The 21,016-nt window shown below is 43.5% G+C and overlaps 1 protein-coding gene across 1 annotated transcript in view; it reads right to left on the bottom strand.

Annotated features, from left to right (window-relative positions):
- LOC144492727 (matrix metalloproteinase-15-like) overlaps window positions 1-21,016 on the bottom strand; it is an 84,164-nt gene that overhangs the window by 6,772 nt on the left and 56,376 nt on the right. The window contains exons 5-7 of the mRNA XM_078211090.1: window positions 20,115-20,276; window positions 18,772-18,992; window positions 17,965-18,103 (exon numbers count right to left, since the gene is read on the bottom strand). Coding sequence (XP_078067216.1) covers window positions 17,965-18,103; window positions 18,772-18,992; window positions 20,115-20,276 — 522 coding nt within the window. The remainder of the gene's footprint in view (window positions 1-17,964; window positions 18,104-18,771; window positions 18,993-20,114; window positions 20,277-21,016) is intronic.

Here is a 21,016-nt window from a genome sequence, read left to right as displayed (position 1 = left end):
CAACAATTTTAATAGTTTGATGCAGGGGAGGATGCTTCGAGTGTCAATATATGGACAGGGTAAGTGTAGTGATGATACTGTGCCTTTAAGGAACGTATTTTTATCAAGTTTCTTGTGAGAGGTATGTTTAAAATTCAGCTCTGTTTTATATGGTGTCGCTTTATCTGAGATAACATGCAGTTCCATGCTAAAAATTCTGGATAATAATTGATGTTAGCTAATGGGGTGTTTATTTTTAAATGAGATAATGCATTTTTTGTTTATTTTGGGTTTATCCTCTAGGGTTTCAGTGTAGGAGTTTTGATTGGGATGATTGACAGAGACAGTCATATGTTAATGGGCGGAACAAAGCTTACAGGAAATAAGCAGTCAGTTTTCTGCCTGGTCCTGAAAGAGGTAAGAGGTATCTCTCTCTCTCTCTCTCTGGAGGCTGCTGTTTGAGTGTCAGAAGACAGATGTTTCTCTGTCTCTCTCTCTCTCTCCAGATGTGCAAACAAGTAAAAACACATAAGCCTCTGTTGCTTGCTAACTGGTTTTGAAGAGGAGTTTAAGTCTATAGGAGGAATATTGCTTAAGTTGGAACTAATAGAGATAGATTAGCTGTTAAGAATTATATTTTGTCATGTTTAACTATTTCAATTTGTAAAAGTTGGGCTAATTCATTATCATTAAACTGTATTGTTAAATGAAGTTTATTTTGATGAAAGCTTCTTAGTGTGTCAATAGAATCACACCTGGAGTAAAACACCTTATCCTCACACTAATGCCAAAATAGAAAAACTGCTGGGCTCCACAACATATTTTGGGGTTTCTGCTCTGGTACTCTAACATTGGGGCCTCATCCGGGATTAAAAGTTATAAGATAGTGGGTGTTGAGGTCTTTTCAAGTGTAGCATTTGGTTAGTTTAAATTGGGAGTACCTTGTGGAAAAATGGCTTTTTCAGTGGCTAAAACTTCCTTGGGCGTGGAAGAAGTCACTCGGAGGTGGGTAAAACAAACCTTTTGGAATTGGCGAACAAGTGCAGTTGACATTACCTGACGGGGTAAGGAAGATGGTGATAATTGCAGTGATAGCTCAGCATTTTAAATTGCCTGAAACACAATTGGATGCCTTGGAATTGGCTAGAATTCAATTACAAATGAAACAACTTGAATTAGAAGCAAAAGAAAGAAAGAGAGAGGCGGTTGCAGCAGAACAAACAGCAAAAGAATTTAAAATGTTTGAAGAGGAAAAATAGATTAAACAATTTGAATTGCGATTAAAAGCAGAGGAAAAACAAAAAGATGGGAAAGGGAGAGAGTTTTTGAACTTTGGAAACTGGAAAAACATAGTTTACCCTACGTTAAAAAGGGAATTTATGAGGGTGGAAGAGAAATAAAAAGTCTCAGATGTTTTCACTGTAATAAAGTTGGACACAGAATGCCGCAGTGTTGATGGCTTACGAAAAGCACCGGAAAGACAGACGTGGTAAAACAAGATGTGGCAGTGGGGTTTGTTAATGTGGTAAAGGAAACCATCGTTTTTTTTGTCTTTTAGGGCAAACCAAATAAAAGGAAACCATAGTTGAAGCTAAAGAGGTGCAAAATAATGTACAGCCTGGTCAGGAGTTGATTGATAAGCAAGTGCCAGATCTTTTTAAAGAATTTACTTGTGTGGGTAAGGTTTATTCATGTGTACCAGGAGGAGTAGGTAAAGAAGTTAAGATGTTAAGAGGTATGGGAGCAAGTCAATCTTTAATAGTGAGGGATGAGGAGATATGTAGTTCGGAAGGAATATTGCCAGAAAGATGGTAGTATGTGAATTCACGGTGAAAAGAGCAGTGTTCCATTGTGTAAGCTAAGGTTGGAGAGTCCGGTGAAAAGTGAAGTGGTGGGAGCAGTAATGGAGAAAATACCTTTTTCAGGGTTACAGTTTATCCTGGGCAATGATATTACAAAGCTACAGATTGAGACAGGAGGAGAAATCAAATAATAAAGATAAAGAGGTGGAAGTTCAGTAATCAGAAATCATTTCTGACCAGGTGGTTGATAAAGAGCAAGAACCAGTGGAGAATGAAGCAGATGTTTTTTGGTTCAGGAAAGTTGGCAGAATTACAACAGAAAGATGTAGAGATAAAACAGTTGTATCAGAAAGCATACGCAGAAGAAGAATCGGAGTGAATACTGGAGTGTAATTACATTAAAAATGATGTCTCAATGAGGAAGTGGAGACTTTTACATATTCAGGCAGATGAAAGATGGGCAGAGGTTCATCCAGTTGTATTACTGGTGGGTTATAGAAAGGAGGTGTTGTGGGAGGCGCATAAGGTGCCAGCCAGAGATCATTTAGGAGTAAGGCAAACTCAAGCTAAAATACAAAAACATTTTTATTGGCCTGGACTGCATAAGGATGTAGTTGAGTTTTGCCGTACATGACAGACATGCCAGGTAATAGGGAAATCTCAAGCAGAAATCAAACTAGCACCCTTAAGACCCATTCTGGCATTTGAGGAATCTTTATGAAGATCCTATCTGACTGTGTGGGACCCCTGCCTAAAATTAAAAGTGGGAATCAATATTTGTTGACCATAATTGAGGGTGGCTTACTAGATTTCTGAAGGTCATTCTATTACATAATATTATAGCTAAAAGGATTGTGGAGGAGTTACTTCAATTTTTTTTACCAGATATGGACTACCCAAAGAAATCGAATCAGATCAAGGATCAAATTTTACATTGAAGTTATTCAAGGAAGTTATAGATAGCTTAGGTGTAAAGAAATTTAAATCAACTGAGTACCATCCAGAATCGCAGGGAGTGTTGGAATGGTAGCGTCAAACTTTAAAGACCATGCTGAGGGCTCATAGTCAGGATTATCTGGACAATTGGGATAAAGGAATTCCTTTTGCACCTTCTGAAATTAGGGATGCCCCGAATAAATCAATTAAATTTAGTCCTTTTGAAATTATTTTTAATCATGAGGACTACTTAAATTGATCAAGGAGAAATTGGTGAGTCAATGTTCTAAGACTACATTGTTGGACTGCATGTCAAACTCTAGGGAGAGATTCACTAGGGGTGGCGAGCTGGCTAGACAGCATTTAAAAGTGGTACAGCATGTGATGAAAAAGGATGTGGATATGAAATCAAAAATTCATAGTTTTGCAAGTGGAGGTAAAGTATTAGTATTATTACCAGCAGGGTGGTCAACCATTAAAAGCAAGGTTTAGTGGGCCTTATCAAATCGAAAGAAAAATAAATGAGGTGTATTACTTGATAAGAGCATCAGATAGGAGAACTCACAGAGTGTGTGATGTGAATATACTCAAACGGTATTTTGATAGGGAAGGAAAACAAAAGTAGGATGTGTTTGTTGTTACAACTCGAAGCGAAGAAACAAATCCAGATGATTCTGAATTTGACATTCCTCAAATTAGATTGGACAATGAGGAAGTAATCAGAGATTGAAATAAATGATTGAGTTACCTTCCAGAAGAAAGTCAAAATGACTTGAAAGAGTTATTACAATCACATGGAGCTATATGTGGGAACGAACTGGGAAGTACTAAAATAATTGTGCATGATGTAGATGTAGGAAATGCTGTTCCCATTAAGCAATATCTATATAGGCTTAATCCATTCAAGTTGGCACAGGTTCCGAAGGAGAAGCAGACGTTCATTCAGTCTGAGATTCAGCAGCCGAAAGTCTCAATCAAACAGTACGAAGGGCTGGTGGATAGTTACAAATCTCAGATAATGAAGACATGAATGGAGGCAGATGAGTGCAACTTAAAACTCATGGAGACGGAAAAGGAGAAGCAATTACTGGACAATGATGTGAATAAGGCAGGTGCAGAGTCAGTTGCAAGAAAAGTTGACTGATTTCAAGCCTGTTCCTGAGTTGTTGAAATTACCTGAGCAGAAATTACAGGACTGTCAACGGCAACTCATCATCTATAGATGTAGGTCAGTCAGCAGACCTCAGAAAGAATGTCGAGCATGCTATTTCACAACAGAAGGTGGAGTTGGACCACCTGACAAGGAAGTAAGGCCAGTTAACAAACATGGGGACAGAGATAAAGTTATCCTTCTGGAAGGCCCTGGACCCATGAGAGGTTGAGAAAACATGCAAAGGGACAGGTTCTCTTTGACAAAGTCTTGTGAGCTGCTTAGCTTTCTGAAAAAGATTGTTTTGGTTTGACATTTTGGGATTCTGAAATTCAAAAGAACTGATTGAATTTAGCGAAGGAAATTAAAATGTGGTTTGTTTCAGTTTGCATTCAGTGTAAAGTTTTATCTTCTGGATCTTGCCCAGCTCTCTGAGGACATTACCAGGAGGAGGTCTCTCAAAAGAAAGAGGAAGCAGCTGAACAACAGCAGCATGTCGCGAAAAGTAGGAAGAGGAAACGTGATTGCTGGTGCTTTAACACAGCTTTGATGAAAGAAGGAGGAATGTTCAACATTGAAAGAGAAAGACTGAACTGGACTATACTGGTTATATTTGCAAGCTTAGGGGTATATAGACTACTAATGGTATGAGACTAGAGTTTTGAAAAATGAAACCATCTTTTCATATTGTTGGTTCATTTTTTTTAAAGTGGAGAGGTGTGACGATAATGTGCCTTTAAGAAATGCATTTTTATCATGTTTCCTGTAAGGAGTATGTTTAAAATTCAGCTATGTTTTACACGTGCAAATTTGTCTGCACCATGCAGCTCACATACTGAGAATGCAAGCTAATGATTGCTTTTAGCTAGGAATGTGTTTATTTTAACCTGAGTTAATGCATTTTTGTTTATTTTCTGGGGTTTCAGAGTAGGGTTTTGATTAGGTTGATTGACAGAGGTAGAGTCATGTGAATGGGAGGAGCTAATCTTGCAGGGAAAACACACAGTTCTCTTTTATTTTAAAACAGTTAATTTCTGCCTGGTCATGAAAGTAGCAAGAGGTGTGTTTTGCTCTCTCTGTCTCTCTCTGAGGCTGCTGTATAAGGAATATAGTAAGGGGCTGAAGACACAGTCTTGCGGGACACCAGTGTTGAGGATAATCATGGAGGATGTGTTGTTTCCTATCCTTACTGATTGCGGTCTGTGGGTTAGGAAGTCTGGTATCCAGTTGCAGAGGGAGAAGCCAAAACCTAGGCCACAGAGTTTGGAGATTAGTTTTGTAGGGATAATGGTGTTGAAGGCTAAGCTGTAGTCAATGAATAAGACTCTGACATAAGTGTTTGTTTTCCAGGTGTTCCAGGATTCAGTGTAGGGCCATGGAGATGGTGTCTGCTGTGGACCTGTTACGGTGATAGGCAAACCGTAGAAGATCCAGGCAATCTGGGAGGCCGGAGTTGACCTGTGATTCCAAAGCACTTCATAATGATGGATGCCAGAGCCACCAAGAGATAGTCATTAAGGCATGCTACCTGGCTTTTCTTTGGTACAGGGATGATGATTGTCTTCTTGAAGCAGGTAGGGACCTCAGATTGGTGTAGGGAGAGGTTAAAGATATCTGTGAATACCCCTGCCAGCTGAAGTTATAATCTTCAGTCCCTGCTACAGACATGGTTCCTGAGCCATTGACTTCGTCTATCTCCCTGATAACTGTCCAAGGTTGAAATAGTGTACTCACAATCTTGATGTCATATGGCCTTAAGATGAGCTTCCAACCACTTATTCATGCCATTAAAACTACCTATTTTCACCTCTGTAGAATGTGCATCCATTCACATATTGGCAAATGACTTATGCACTTGTACTGATATGCAATGTGGGGGAAAGTCATTCCCGTGTCACTAAAGCCATGGCATGTAAGAGCAGTCAAGGATCTCTGTAAATGAAGTGTCCTCCTTCCTGCACAAGCACACAACAATATATGGTGTCAGGAGCTGACTGAGATAGCACAAGGACTTCATTAAAAGTAAACAAATCGATGCACTGAAACAATCACTGACAACTGGAAAAAGTTTGAGAAGAAACGGCGCGCATACTGTTATGTTGGCCTGTCTGACAAGTAGAAGAAAGTCCAAGCCTACACGTTGCTAAACCTGGCGGGCCCAGAAGCTGTGGCGAAATTGGAATCCTTCACATTCCAGGAGGGGGAAGACCAAGAGGACTCTAACTTACTACTGAAGAAGTCTGAACAAATCTGCAGGTCTATAAAAAATGTGATCATGGATAGACACGCTTTCAACACTGCTAATCAGAAACCCAATTAATCAATAGTCGCATATTTCAACACTGAAAATTCAGGCAAAAAGTGTGAATTCAGTGCTCTCACTGATGAATTTGTAAAAGACCGTAGAGTGTGTGGAATACACTGTGACAGTGTACACAAGCAGCTGCTCTGCAAAATAAATTACAGGTTAGAATATGTCATTAATGTTATATGAATATGTCATTTGCATGTTGATTGAACAGGAACACCAAACAATTAAGAAGAGGAGCTGAAGTCTTTTCAGTACAAAACACAGCTCGCACAAACTGCAATGGCCAGCACTCACAAAAAAGAAAAACATGCTTTGTATTTAACAAGCACTGTAACAACTGTGATAAATGGAATCACTTTGCAAAGTGTTGCAGATCAAAGCCATATCAATCAGCTGCTATAACAAGACATCCAGCTACCTCGGGATAGCTCACAGTATAAACAAAGTGAATCAGCAGGAGATAAATCAAAACCTTGAGCCCCTTGAAGCATTCCTCTGAAAGTGTTGACCTCATTACTGAAAAGGGTGAAATATTCACCCAACGCCCAACAAGGGGATCAGGGCTTATGGGGAAAAGGCAGGAGAATGGGGATGAGAAAAATATCAGCCATGATTGAATGGTGGAGCAGACTCGATGGGCTGAATGGCCTAATTCTGCTCCTATGTCTTATGGTCTTATGTTCTCAAATTGCTCACAATAACGAACATTTAAGTCAAAGTTGATACTGGGGAAAAATGCAATGTTTTGCAGAAACTATTGCTGAAGAAAATCGAGCTGTGCGCTGCACTCGATTCCACCAACAAAGTGAACCTCGTTGCATATGGTGGATAGACCATGCGCACAGAAGACATAGCCTTCGGACAGCATGCAGGGCAAGTTTCAATTCCACATAGTTGACCAGGATGTTAAACAACTGCTGGGTCTCCATGAAAGCATTGCACTAGGATTAATCCACCATGGACCGGGCGTGCATGCTTTACAGCAACAAGCTCCAGAGATGCTGGAATATGGGGAACTGTTTGACTGTGATGTTGTTGGGAAGCTGCCTATCACGTATCACACAAGGCTGGATGATTCAGTGCCACCCACTGTCTGTGCTCTAAAGAGTACCCTTTGCCTTAAAACAGAAGGTAACATACGAACTAGACAGAATGACAAGACTGGGTGGTATAGCCCCCATAGATGAGGTCACTGTAATGGCTTCAACAAGACCCAGGAGGGTTGGCTCTTGTAGTATAAGCTCTCTGATTGAGGTCATAATGCCTGCCCAATCAGGGAGTCTCACCTGTATATATGGACCTGACATTTCTGATTTTGACTTTGTACCTGAAGCACTCGAGGGGTGTAATGGAGTTGGTACATAAAGGAAATCTGGTGAAGAGGCACCTTCCTCTGAGGAGTTAATTCAGCCACAGAATGGATCTCTGTGATGGTAGCTGCAGTGAAGGAAGATAGCACAGTCAGAATCTGTATCGACCCAATTCACCTTGACAAAGCACTTCTGAGACCTCACCATCCAATGAAGAGATGGATCAGGTCATAGCTGATGAGTCTAATGTCAAGGTCTTCAGTATCTTGGGTGCAAAATGTAGATTTTGGCAAATGCTGCCTGGTGAAGAATACTAAAAGCTTATGACGTTCATGTCTCTAGTAGGCAGATACAGATTACTGCATATGCCCTATGGCATTTCCACTGGTAGTGAGGTCTTCCAAAGGCCCACAGAACAGCTCTTCAAAGGGCAACCACCTTTGATGACTTCCTAATTTGGTGGTGCACATTGGAGGAACATGTTGAATGTCTGAGTTTGGTCCTCGATACAATCAGTTGAATACATGCAGTTGAAGCTCAACCTTGCCAAATGCAAATTCAGAGTCAGCAAGGTCCCTTATGTAGGCCACTTGCTGACTGCTGATGGCTTAAAGCCAGACCAAGACAAAACAAAGGCTCTATGGCAGATGTCCACTCCTGTTGACAAATATGTGCTCCAGCATTTCCTCAGCATGACAAATTACCTATCAAAATTCATTCCTTGCTATAGTGAAGTGACTGTATCCCTGCACCAACTTAGCCACCACGATGCGGAATGGTGTTGGCAGGTGCCACAACAGTGCGTTCAACTCAAAGACCTGCTTTCAGCTCCTCCAGTGCTACAGTACTTCAATGTCCAAACACCTATTGTGTTATTAGCAGATGTGTCTCGGCATGTATTTGGAGTAGTGTGCGTCCAGAGTGGCAGACTAGTGGCTTTTGCATCAATGACACTGAAACTCGCTACGCCCAGATCGAGAAAGAGTTCCGCGACCTTGTCTTTACCTGTTCATGATTTCATTTACGGCTTCCCTGCTACCGTTGAAAATGATCACCAACCGCTCATCACCATCCTAAAAAGCTCCTCCATACTGCATCAACACACCTGCAGAGAATGATGCTCAAAGTCCAATGATACAACTTCAGTATGATCAACAAACATGGTAAAGAACTCTACTTAGCAGATGCCCTTTCCAGAGCTCATCTACCCACCACTCAGCATGAGGAGGACACTGACATTATGACAATCCAAGTGCTGTCGTCACAGAGAATCGATGAACTGATAACTGCCCTGCAAATGGGCCACATAGAACCATAGAAGAGTGACAGCACAGAGGAAGTCATTCAGCCCATCATGTCCATGCCAGCCCGAGGACACCCAGGTACTCTTTCTAATCCCACCTTCCTGCACCCAGTGCATAGTCATGTAGCTTACAACACTTAAGGTGCATTTTCCCTGCCTCCACCATCAACTCGGGCAGCGAATTCCAGACATCTACCACCCTCTGCATAAAAAGTTCCTCCTCAAGTCCCCTCTGCACCTTCTGCCACTTATCTTGAATCTATGACGCCTGGTTCTAGAATTCTCCACCAAGTGAAACAATTTTATCCTGTCCACTCTATCTCTTGTCCTCATAATTCTGCACACCTCTATCGAATCACCCCTCAGCCATCTTTGCTCCAAGGAAAATAATCCCAATCCATGTACAAACAACTCCATGAAATAATGGCCTGCAATGGCAAAATAACTTCCCTATGAGCTCCACACTTTTTATGCCATGAGAGAGGAGTTAACAGTGCAAGATAGATTGATATTGCATGGCCAGAGGTTTGTAATCCCTCTTTCTCTGCAGAAATAATACACCCAGCAGCACCCCCAACGGGACCTCGGGATCGGTGCAACAAATTAAACTATGTACTGGCCATCAATGTATGGTGAAATAGAGAGTGAGGTGTCCAGGTGTCCACCATGCAATGTGCACAAGCGTCACTAAACTAAAGAATCATTGCACCTTCATGAGATTCCAGGCCTACTGTGGTCCTTCACTATAGTAGATATATTTGACTGGAATGGGAAACAGCATCTGGTCCTTGTTGATTCATTCTCAGGGTGGTGTGAAGTTGATTACTTACCTGATATGGAGAACATTATAGTAATCCGTAAGCTGAAGAGACACTTCATCGTGCATGGCATTCCACGATGGTTAATGGCAGATAATGCCAGGCAGTTTGTGCGCAGGGAGTTCAAGGACTTTGCAGTCACATGGGACTTTGAAATTGTTACAAGCAGCCCCCTTTATCCACAATCGAATGCTTTGGTGGGGTGTGCAGTACATTCAGCAAAGCACCTCCTCAAAAAGTGCCTCTGTGATAACTCGAACATTTATACTGCATTGATTAATCTGTGCAGCCTGCCAAGGGAGGTGTATCCTCACCAGCACAGAGAATGTTCTCCAAATGCACCAGGACCATGATCCCTGCTGCCAAAACCCTGCGACAGCCTAAAATGGAAACAAATTTGAAGGAAGCCTTTATGAAATGATAACAAAGAGGGGAGGGCTACCATGATCACATCACCCACAAGCTCCAGACTCCGGAGCAGGCCAGACAGTCAGAATGCAAACTATGAGGGGTTATGACAAATTGGCTATTGTGCATACAGTCATGCCCACCAACCCATCAGCTATATGGTCACCTTAGATGGTGCCATATATGGAACCGGCGCCATCTGCTTTAGGTACCTGAATCAGCCCCAGTAAATGCCACAGAGGTTGACACACTGAGGGCCTGATTTTCCCATTTTCATTCTAAGTGCTGAATCTGGGCGCAATTCATATCCGACTTGGAAATCTGCTTTCAGGCGCCCCCAGACGCACTCAGCCTGAAAAAAAAATCGCAAGTCTGAATCGTGCTGTGGGCGGAACGATCGGAGCTCTGAACTGCACAGGCGCAGTTAGAAAAGAAATTTGAAAAAACGCGCCCATGTCAGATCGCTCCTGGGCCGCAGAAAGTGGAGAAAGCGGCCCAGGAGCGAAAAGCGGGCGCGATGTACCCCACAGACATCACTGTCCCCCTTATCCACCCAACCCCCCGCTACCCAGACCGATCGCGTCCCCGGACCCCCCAGAGATCCATCTGGCCTCCCCCCCCACCCACCCCCGACCAGAGATACATCTTACCCGCCTCCTTCCTCCCCCCCCACCCCAGGGAATGATCTGGCCTCACTCCCCCGCTCCCCCCCCCGCACCACCAGAGAATGATCTGGCCTCACTCCCCCCGCCTCCCCCAGGGAATAATCTGGCCTCACTCCCCCCCCCCCCCCCCCACCTGCCCCACCAGAGAATGATCTGGCTTCACTCCCTGACCCCAGAGAATGATCTAGCCTCACTCCCCTCTCTCCCCCCCACCTCCCCCAGGTACATCTGCCTTCCTGTCCCCGCCCCCCCCGCCCAACCAGACAACGATCGGGCCTCCCCCCCTCTTCACCAGGGAATGATTTGACCCACCTCCCTCCTCCCCCCCACCACTGATCTGAGTCAGAGAGCTGTTGGAAGCGCTGAACTCACCTCTTCAACAGCTGGAGGGCCCGAACCAGACTTTTATTCAGCATGTCCATTTCGGCACGATTCTGGATCAGCGAATGTGGTGGTAAAGGGGGAAATGCTGATAAAGTTGGGCGCGCATTAATTCATTTGAAATGCATGCAAATGCATTTAAATCGCCGTTGTGCCCGTTTTGGGCACGAATCAGATCACGGCCATTCCCGGGTCTCGGTAAAGTGGCCAACTGCGTGGACACGGATCGCGTTAATGGCCTCACACCCGACTTTACCACGTTTTTGCAGGCCCTGAGTTTGCAGTCTATGCCTCTCATGCCAGCTGACATGTACCAATGCAACAAGCCCTGCAGCCATCACGCCCACCCCAGGCTCGCCTGGTGCTATCCACCATATGGACAATAAGTTGATATTAAAAATTTGGTTTTGGGGAATAGGAACAGATTTTACAGATAAAATACTTTTGCTGCAGAGGCACAGTCCTTCAACACATGCAGTGTAACCTCTTTAAATGGCACGAAAATGAACTGAATCCCGTCCAGTCAGTATATTATTTAAGACTTTCCTGAGTTAAGACTCACAATATTGTTTGCTGAGCTTATATACAATGCTAATACTCATGATTGCTATTCGTTGACCTCAAAGATTTACTGTTTATCATTTTCAGTAATAGAGATTTTGCCAAGAGATGACTTTGAACCCATGAAACTGCCAAGCCCTGCTCTCCTTCCACAGCTTGCCTCTGTCCAATTTTGGATTTGGCAAAGGACAACAGCCCTATCAATGTGCTGTGTAGTTTCACTCACAGTATGTGTGCTTGTAAGGAAATGGAATCTGTAAACAACCTTCTGGGAGTGCTCATGTGATGCAGAGGGTGCCTCACCCACAGCTGTTCTGTGCATATGTCTGGGAAAAGTGTATATTCAGTCCACCCTCTGTGCAAAATGATGATGTTTTATCCTGCCGGGAAACAATGGTAAATTATACAACAAACATATATTTTCCTGCACTTTACACCGAAACCTCCTGAAATAGCAGATAAGAACCCCTACCGCTTCCCACCTATGAAAGAGTCTGTTGGATAAATACAGAAAAGATTTTTTTTATACTGTTTGCATTGTTGATTATTTCCATCTCTGTCCTCTTATCTGCTCTGCAGGGCACACAGAGGAAAGGGGACACAAACATATAGGGGGAAACCAGACTGTGAAACTGGAGTAGATGAAGTATCAACACAAGCATGTATTTACATGCACCTTTAACACAAACAATCCAGGGCGCATCACAGAAGCAACAGGAAACAAAACTTGACACCAATCCAAGTGAGGAGATATTAGAGCCGATGACCAAAATTTGGTCAAAAAGATAGATTTTAAGGAGTGTTTTAAAGAAGGACAAAGAGGTATAGGCTAAAGCAACTGAAGGTATGGCATTAACAGCAGAGTGATGAAATTTGAGAACGCATGAAAGACCAGAATTGGGGGAAAAGTAAAGGAAGTATAAAACCAGAGGACTACCTGACATTGATCTAGGCAATGTAAGAAGTTTAACAACACCAGGTTAAAGTCCAACAGGTTTATTTGGTAGCAAAAGCCACACAAGCTTTCGAGGCTCTGAGCCCCTTCTTCAGGTGATCTAGGCACCAGAAACAAAATAGATACACCCTGCCCCTTCGACCCTGCAAAGTCCTCCTCACTAACATCTGAGGACATGCACCAAATTTGGGACACACTAGTCAAGCAACAGTCTGATATAGATATACTCACCAAGTCATATCTTATAGCCATTTTCCCAGACTCCTCCATCACCATTCCTGAGTATGTCCTGTTCCACCAACAGGACAGACCCACCAGAGATGGAAGCAGAGTGGTATACAGTGAGGAGCAAGAGGCCCTGGAAGTCCTCAACATTGACTCTGCACCCCATGAAGTCTCATGGCATCAGGTCAAACATGGGCAAGGAAACCTCTTGCCAATTACGTTTGCGGATGACACGAAGATGGCTGGACTTGCGGATAGCGAAGAGCATTGTCGGGCAATACAGCAGGATATAGATAGGCTGGAAAATTGGGCGGAGAGGTGGCAGATGGAGTTTAATCCGGATAAATGCGAAGTGATGCATTTTGGAAGAAATAATGTAGGGAGGAGTTATACAATAAATGGCAGAGTCATCAGGAGTATAGAAACACAGAGGGACCTAGGTGTGCAAGTCCACAAATCCTTGAAGGTGGCAACATAGGTGGAGAAGGTGGTGAAGAAGGCATATGGTATGCTTGCCTTTATAGGACGGGGTATAGAGTATAAAAGCTGGAGTTTGATGATGCAGCTGTATAGAACGCTGGTTAGGCCACATTTGGAGTACTGCGTCCAGTTCTGGTCGCCGCACTACCAGAAGGACGTGGAGGCGTTAGAGAGAGTGCAGAGAAGGTTTACCAGGATGTTGCCTGGTATGGAGGGTCTTAGCTATGAGGAGAGATTGGGTAGACTGGGGTTGTTCTCCCTGGAAAGACGGAGAATGAGGGGAGATCTAATCGAGGTGTACAAGATTATGAAGGGTATAGATAGGGTGAACAGTGGGAAGCCTTTTCCCAGGTCAGAGGTGACGATCACGAGAGGTCACGGGCTCAAGGTGAGAGGGGCGAAGTATAACTCAGATATCAGAGGGACGTTTTTTACACAGAGGGTGGTGGGGGCCTGGAATGCGCTGCCAAGTAGGGTGGTGGAGGCAGGCACGCTGACATCGTTTAAGACTTACCTGGATAGTCACATGAGCAGCCTGGGAATGGAGGGATACAAACAATTGGTCTAGTTGGACCAAGGAGCGGCACAGGCTTGGAGGGCCGAAGGGCCTGTTTCCTGTGCTGTACTGTTCTTTGTTCTTTGTTCTTTAATTACTAAATGCTGTCCTCTCTCAGCTGATAAATCAATATTCCTTCATGTTGAACACCATTTGGAAGAAGCAGTGAGGGTAGCAAGGGCACAGAGTAAACTCTAGGTGGATGAGAACAGGATGAGATAACAAGGTATAAGTGCAACTAGGAACTAGTACTACGTCAGGAGTTTGGTATGGGTGGGAATTTGGTGAAGAGGGGGAAGAGCTGTTCCTTTTTATGCCATTTTTCAGCCTCCATTAGCTGGTGAGTGTTCTCCTTTTGCTTCCAAGCTAAGAGGCTTGCTAATACTTCAGCTGTGCAAATTAATAACTAATTGAGTAACGAAATAAATAAGGTTAGACAGGCATGGCAAATATGGTATTGTGGCGTGACTGCAACGTATAGGAATCTGTGGAATGCATTACAGTCCTGGGCAATCACGTAACCAGACAACTGTGGAAGTGTCTGTAGCTTGAGCAACTTTGGATCTGAGTTGCTGAGTTGGACTCTGAGTTGCAAACACTGTGTTTCATTAGGTAGGCGAGAGTTACCTGGACATTTTGTTCCAGTTGGCAGACCAGACCCCTTAGGTTAGGTAGAACTTAAGAGTTGGTCAATAGTAAAGGACAGGAGGCTATAACTGTGCGCAGAAGGGGTTTAAATTCATGGGGCACTGGCACCAATACTTGGGAAAGAGAGAGTTGTTCTGTTGGGATGGGTTCTACTGAAGTAGGGCAGGGGCCAATGTCCTGGCAAATCAGACATGGGTATACAGCTGGTGTTGGAAGAATCTCAGCCTTTGACTTTGACCAACAAGTACAAGGTGTTTACTTACTCTGTGGACGAGGAGAAGGACTTCAGGGTAGATAAGCAAATTCACCATGGTATGATAGTGTAGGATGCCAATTGTGGGGGAGCAAAAAAAACATGGTAGTCTTGGGGACAATATAGTCAGGGGATGGGCACTGTTCTCTGCAGCTGCAAACAGAACTCCGAAGGCTGTGTTACCTAGTTGGTGCCAGGGTTAAGGACAATTCCATGTGGCTGGAGATGAACTCAGAGTGGGAGTGGTATGGTCCAGCTATCATGATCTACATAGGAGCCGGTTACGTAGATAGAACTAGGAATGATGTTCTGTTGAGTGTTTGAAAAGTTGGAATCCCAATGTAATCATCTCTAGATTGTCACCTAAGCTACATGCTAACTGGTTTAGGGTCAGGCAGATTAGAGGGTTAAAGGTGAGGCTGAAAGGGTGGTGTAGGAAGAAGGAGTTTAAATTCATGGGGCACTGGCACCAATACTTGGGAAAGAGAGAGTTGTTCTGTTGGGATGGGTTCTTCTGAAGTAGGACAGGGGCCAGTGTCCTGACGAATCATTTAATTAAGGCTGTGGAGAGATCTTTAACAGGAGGAGGGTATGGGGGAAGAATTCGGGTGAAGGGGGATTTAGAAATCCAAAGGGAAAAGTCAAGGTGACAGAACAATGTAGCAGTTTGGGTAAAGATAAGCAGAGAGGAACAAGAAGGTACAGAAACAGTAATTGTCCATCAGTGGGTAAGATCCATGTAGGGAATCGTAGTTAAAAAAAATTAAAAACACGTTTTTCTGAATATGCAAAGCAGTAAGCTAGATCAACTAGTGGCACAAATAGATCTAATCACCATTACAAAGGTTTGGTTACAAGGTGACCAAGATTGGGAAATAAATATTCCAGGGTTTTGAAAAGAAAAGCAGAATGACAATGGAGGAAGGGTTGCCCTGACACTCAAGGATGACATAAGGACAATAGTGAGAAAGGATATTGGCTCAGAAAATCAGGAAGTAGAATCAGGATGGGTGAAGATTAAGAATAGCAAGAGTCAGAAAACACTGAAATTATTCTATTGGACAGAACCTTAAGCAGGAAATTATTAAAGTGAGTCATAAAGGCAATGATGAATTTAATCTTCATATAGACTTAAGTTAAAGTTTATTTATTAGTCATAAGGCTTACATTAACACTGCAATGAAGTTACTGTGAAATTCCCCTAGTTGCCACAGTCCAGCGCCTGTTCGGGTCAATGCACCTAACCAGCACATCTTTCAGAATGTGGGAGGAAACCAGAGCAAACCCACGCAGACACAGGGAGAACGTGTAAACACCACACAGATAGTGACCCAAGCCGGGAATCGAACCCGGGTCCCTGGTGCTGCGAAGCAGCTGTGCTAACCACTGTGCTACCGTGCTACCCCAGACCAATCAAATTGGAAAGGGTGGCAAGAAGATGAGTTTGTAGAATGTTTCTGTGACAGTTTCCTGGAGCAATTCATTGTGGAACTAATTAGGGATAAAGTTAGTTTAGATCCAGAATCGTATAAAGAGGCAGAGTCAATTAGCAAAGTAAAAGGTCTATTAGAAACTAGTGACCATAATGCAACTGAATTCCACATGAAGTTTGAAAGCGACATACAGAAAGCAGAATCTTAACTTAAACAAAGCCAATTACATAGATATGAGGGAAGAACTGGCTAAGGTTGAATGAGTTAACAGACAAAGTTGGCGATTCTCCCAAAAGAATTCTAAGTGCTGAATTCGCAGGAAAAGTGGTGTAATTCACGATTGTTTAATCAGTGGGAGTTCAGGCTCAAATCTCCCACACTCTGTGCAATACAAAGGTCACAAACGTGATTATTATTAAAAGCTCAGGGGCGGGGCCTATTCATGCCAGAGTCTGACAGTGCTGCCCCTCCAGCAGCCCCCCACAGCCCGATTGCGGCCCCCATAGGCAGTCTCGGGCCAGACCCCCCCCAGGAGCACCCCGATCCCCAGCACTCTCCCCACCCAGCAGTGATGATCCCCCTCCCACGGGAGACAGACTGTGCCCCCGGCAGAGCCCCCCCCCCCCCCCACGGGAGGCAGACCACCCGGCCGACACCCCCCCCCCCCCAACTCCCACCCCCCTGCAGCCCGCCCCGATTGTTGGCCTCCCTCCAGCCCCAATCAATCCAAATGGCAGAGTTGCAGCAGGTCCCCCCATCCCCACTGAACGCCCCCTAAGATCCATCCCCAGCTGGCCCCACCCCAAAACCCTGCCCCAATAGGTCCCGCCCCCTTGACACTGTCTGATGCCCGGTGGGCAGTGCCAAGGTGCCCCCTGTGTCCCTGGGCATGGGCACTTTGCCCCTTGGGCAGTGCCAGGGGGCACAGGCTGGCATTGCCAGAGTGCCCATGCCCAGGGGCCTAGTGGGGGTCACCTGGAACTGCAGATGGATCAGACCGGGAGCACTATCCCTGCCCCTCCTGGCACTAAAAAAAAAGATAAAAATGATCTTGAACTGATTTTTGAGTGGTCTCTTTAAAGATTGTTGGATAGGCTGCTCAATGCTGGTGCAGATTGGCACAGCATGTGCTTTGCACACTCCCAACTATTTGTAACAGAGAAAATGATCTAATACCTGAAACAGTCCAGTGCACCATATGTGCTAAAAGTATTAACTTTGAGAAATATATGCAAATTATTACAAATGCAGATTTCCTGTGATACCAGTTCCCAGCCCTGCTACTGCTCAAATTGAACCATCAAATTTATATTTCAGTGCAGTTTTATAAGAGTTAAATCAATATTATATTCACGTACAAGCTGGTTGTATGCACATTTATCTTAAGGTTGTTATTTATCTGATACTAATGCCTCCTTCAAGGACAGCTACAAATTCACTGTCAATAAGGGGATGAAAAATAGATATTAGCCATCAGCCCATGGCTGGTGAAGATTTTTGGCAACTTCTGCGGTTGATGTTCCATGGCTTCTTCTCTATGCTGCAGAACAACAGGATGTGCTACAAGACAACCTGCTTTTATGGAGCACACGGCTTGGAGCAGTACCTTGTATTTACATTGTTTTGACACTGATGGCAGCACAACTGAAAGCAACCGCCTCCTAATATACATTGGATATTAATCTGTACACCAAACAATGAAGATCCAAAAGATACAACTAATGTTTCAGCCTCATTCCCCTTTCTATAGTGGACATAATCAGCCTGAGTTCATAAGATCCTGTCCTTACCTTTAAAAAACACAAACTTTCCATCATGTCGTTCATATGCTGCATCAATATTGGATGGCAGTCCTCTCCAAAAATGGCCAATAGGCATTGGGTAGTTTTCCAGTACTCGGTTATTTCGAACCCTCCAGAACCAGAGTCCCTATTTGGACAGGAGAGCAAATTCAGGCCACAAAGACAGAGAATCATAGATCTGCACAAGCTCAAAATCCCTCACTAATATGTAAATCTGAGATTCGCCTTTATAACTCTGTCTGATCATCAAAACTAAAAGCCTTAACATTATAGCATAACTTATGTACTACAATGGGTCAGTGTGTGGTGATATTATTGTAATCCTATGATTCAATACACTTTCAGTTAGTAATATCATTCCTTTGGGCAATAATAAGTGATCTAGTAACAAAGACGATATTACACACCCATTACAAACTGCTGTGGGCACCAAGCTGGCAATGCCCTTATTGCTTCCTCCAGTTGCTGGTGCTATTACAGAGTACTGTGGGTTTAGGAAGAAAAAAATAAAACCCAACCCTGTTGCTGCTGTTACTGCCTCTCTGGTGCATTGTTAAGGGAGACAGTTAGAATGACTCCACTTTGTTTTACATCAAATATTAGGAACAGTGACAGAAAAGCCAGTGCTACACAAATTAAATGTATTTCGAAACTCACCGTTGCTAAAACTGCTTCAGGTTACTTGCCACTCTCTATTACATGTTCAATCTTAAGTTGATTACAATGTTGCCACACATATCAATTGAGGAATGCATTACTGATAATTAAATAACAAAACCCAGTAACTCAACTTGCCTTAAATACAAACATTTCTCCCCGCAACATAGCCATACAATCAAAATTGCCATCACATATATTAGGACCATATTGGGTAGGTCCATCTGTTGTACTGGGATTGTCTGACTCAGGGTCCCTGGGAGCTGGCTTTCTCTCCGTAGGCGTTTTGGGTTTCTTTGGCCTCCGTGGTGTTATGGTTGGCAGTGAATTTGTGGGCTTGGGTTTGCTATCTGGTGGACCTAGAAACAAAGCAATGAACAGAAAAATGCAACAGTCAATATATTATACACTTGGAGGAAAGAAGGGAGGGAGGGATGGACATTTACACCAAGTAACCAAACTCGCAAAGGGTGAGATGGATGTCTATTAATTATAGGCACGGTAGCACAGTGGTTAGCACTGCTGCTTCACAGCTCCAGGGTCCAGGGTTCGATTCCCGGCTCGGGTCACTGTCTGTGTGGAGTTTGCACATTCTCCTCGTGTCTGCGTGGGTTTCCTCCGGGTGCTCCGGTTTCCTCCCACAGTCCAAAGATGTGCGGGTTAGGTTGATTGGCCAGGTTAAAAAAATAAATAAAAATTGCCCCTTAGAGTCCTGGGTTGCGTAGGTTAGAGGGATTAGCGGGTAAAATATGTGGGGGTAGGGCCTGGGTGGGATTGTGGTCGGTGCAGACTCGATGGGCCGAATGGCCTCCTTCTGCACTGTAGGGTTTCTATGATTTCTATGATTTCTATATGAAAGACAATCGACATGATACATTAACTCTGTGTTTCTTTCTCTACTTATGCTGCCAGACCTGCTGAGTGCTTCTGTTTTTATTTCAAATTTCCAGCATCTGGTTTTGATCTATTATTTGTAGCAGGTCTCTTGGGGGTCAATGGTTAAATAGATGTTATGCTGTGGTAGTCAATCATAAAGACCCCCAAAGTCCCAGGTTCAATTGCTGCTCTGTGCTGAGCCGGATAATCTCAGCGAGGGTGAGAACACTGAAATTGGCCTCTGTGCTTCCAAACCAGAAGAGGAAAAGAACAGAAAATAACCAAGGTTCCCGTGGAAAAAAATCATGGTATAAATATCGGGGGCGGGTCAGTGTTAGACCTGGTGATCAGCTCATATGGATAGCAGTCATTTGGATGAATCCACAAAGCTGTCAGCCAACAATTGTGGAACCACATTTCAGAATGAGACCTTACAATAAATTATAGTTGGGTGTTGCTACAATATACAGTTGGGCATTAGAGTTACCTTCTGTGAAATACCTTTAGACCATGAACAGAGCTTGGAATTACAAATGAACTTCACCTCAAATTATAAAAATAGACAATAAATAAAGTGATATCCCTCATAAGCCCAATAAGCCCACCATAAATCTGCTGGATCCCCCTAAGGTCATCTTCTGGAAGCTCAAATTTCTCTGTTTCCATCCACTGGTAAAAAGGTGCCATGATGGCACTTGGATTGTTAGAATGTTCTAGGCCCAGAGCATGGCCCAGCTCGTGTACTGCCACCAGAAACAGGTCATTCCCTGTGGACAAAAACAATAGATCTGAATCAAAACTAGTTAAAGGATAACAATCTAAAGTAATCCATAAAATCAATGTAAGATGCTCCTTTCACTCCATATCAGGTAGCAGTACATGGCCAAAGGATAGAAAGCAGAGGAAAAAGAATAGCATGCTATGATACTGATTAGCAGTGTGCCAATGATGGCATTGGAATCAGCATAACCTATTCTTCAAAGGCTCAGCTGGAACAATGCACTGATCACACTGGCCTCCCTTAAATGCCCAACAAAATAAACATAGGACTGTTTATTCAAATAATTGCCAGCCTGGAGCAGGAGAATTGGTGCAATGTTACATACACTCAAGAAGTGGCCATTTGTCAAAGATAATTCATTTATTCCTCCTCTCACAAACCTCTTCAAATGAATGTAATCAATGCTGCACATACTTCAGAATACTCTGATAAAATCACTCTCCTTTGAAGAGATGAGTCAAAGCAGACAGTGACTGTCATCTGAATGAAAGTAGTTAGATATTAAATTAATGCCTGGCAACATAAGATCAAATTTCCTTTGTGCATTAGAGCTATGGCATGTACTGATTTTGAGTTAAGGTAATTGATATAGATATATATTTCTGATGAGGTGTTAATTTTTGTTTGCTCATTAAGCTTCAAAAATTAACACAGAACATGCTGGATTTCATTTTATTGCCTCTCAAGGATGAACATGGCAGCTCAGCAAGCCACGGCCAAAGCCAA

The sequence above is a fragment of the Mustelus asterias genome, chromosome 4, assembly GCF_964213995.1.
Source record: "Mustelus asterias chromosome 4, sMusAst1.hap1.1, whole genome shotgun sequence".
Taxonomy (NCBI): domain Eukaryota; kingdom Metazoa; phylum Chordata; class Chondrichthyes; order Carcharhiniformes; family Triakidae; genus Mustelus; species Mustelus asterias.
This window is presented reverse-complemented; position numbering and strand designations above follow the sequence as displayed.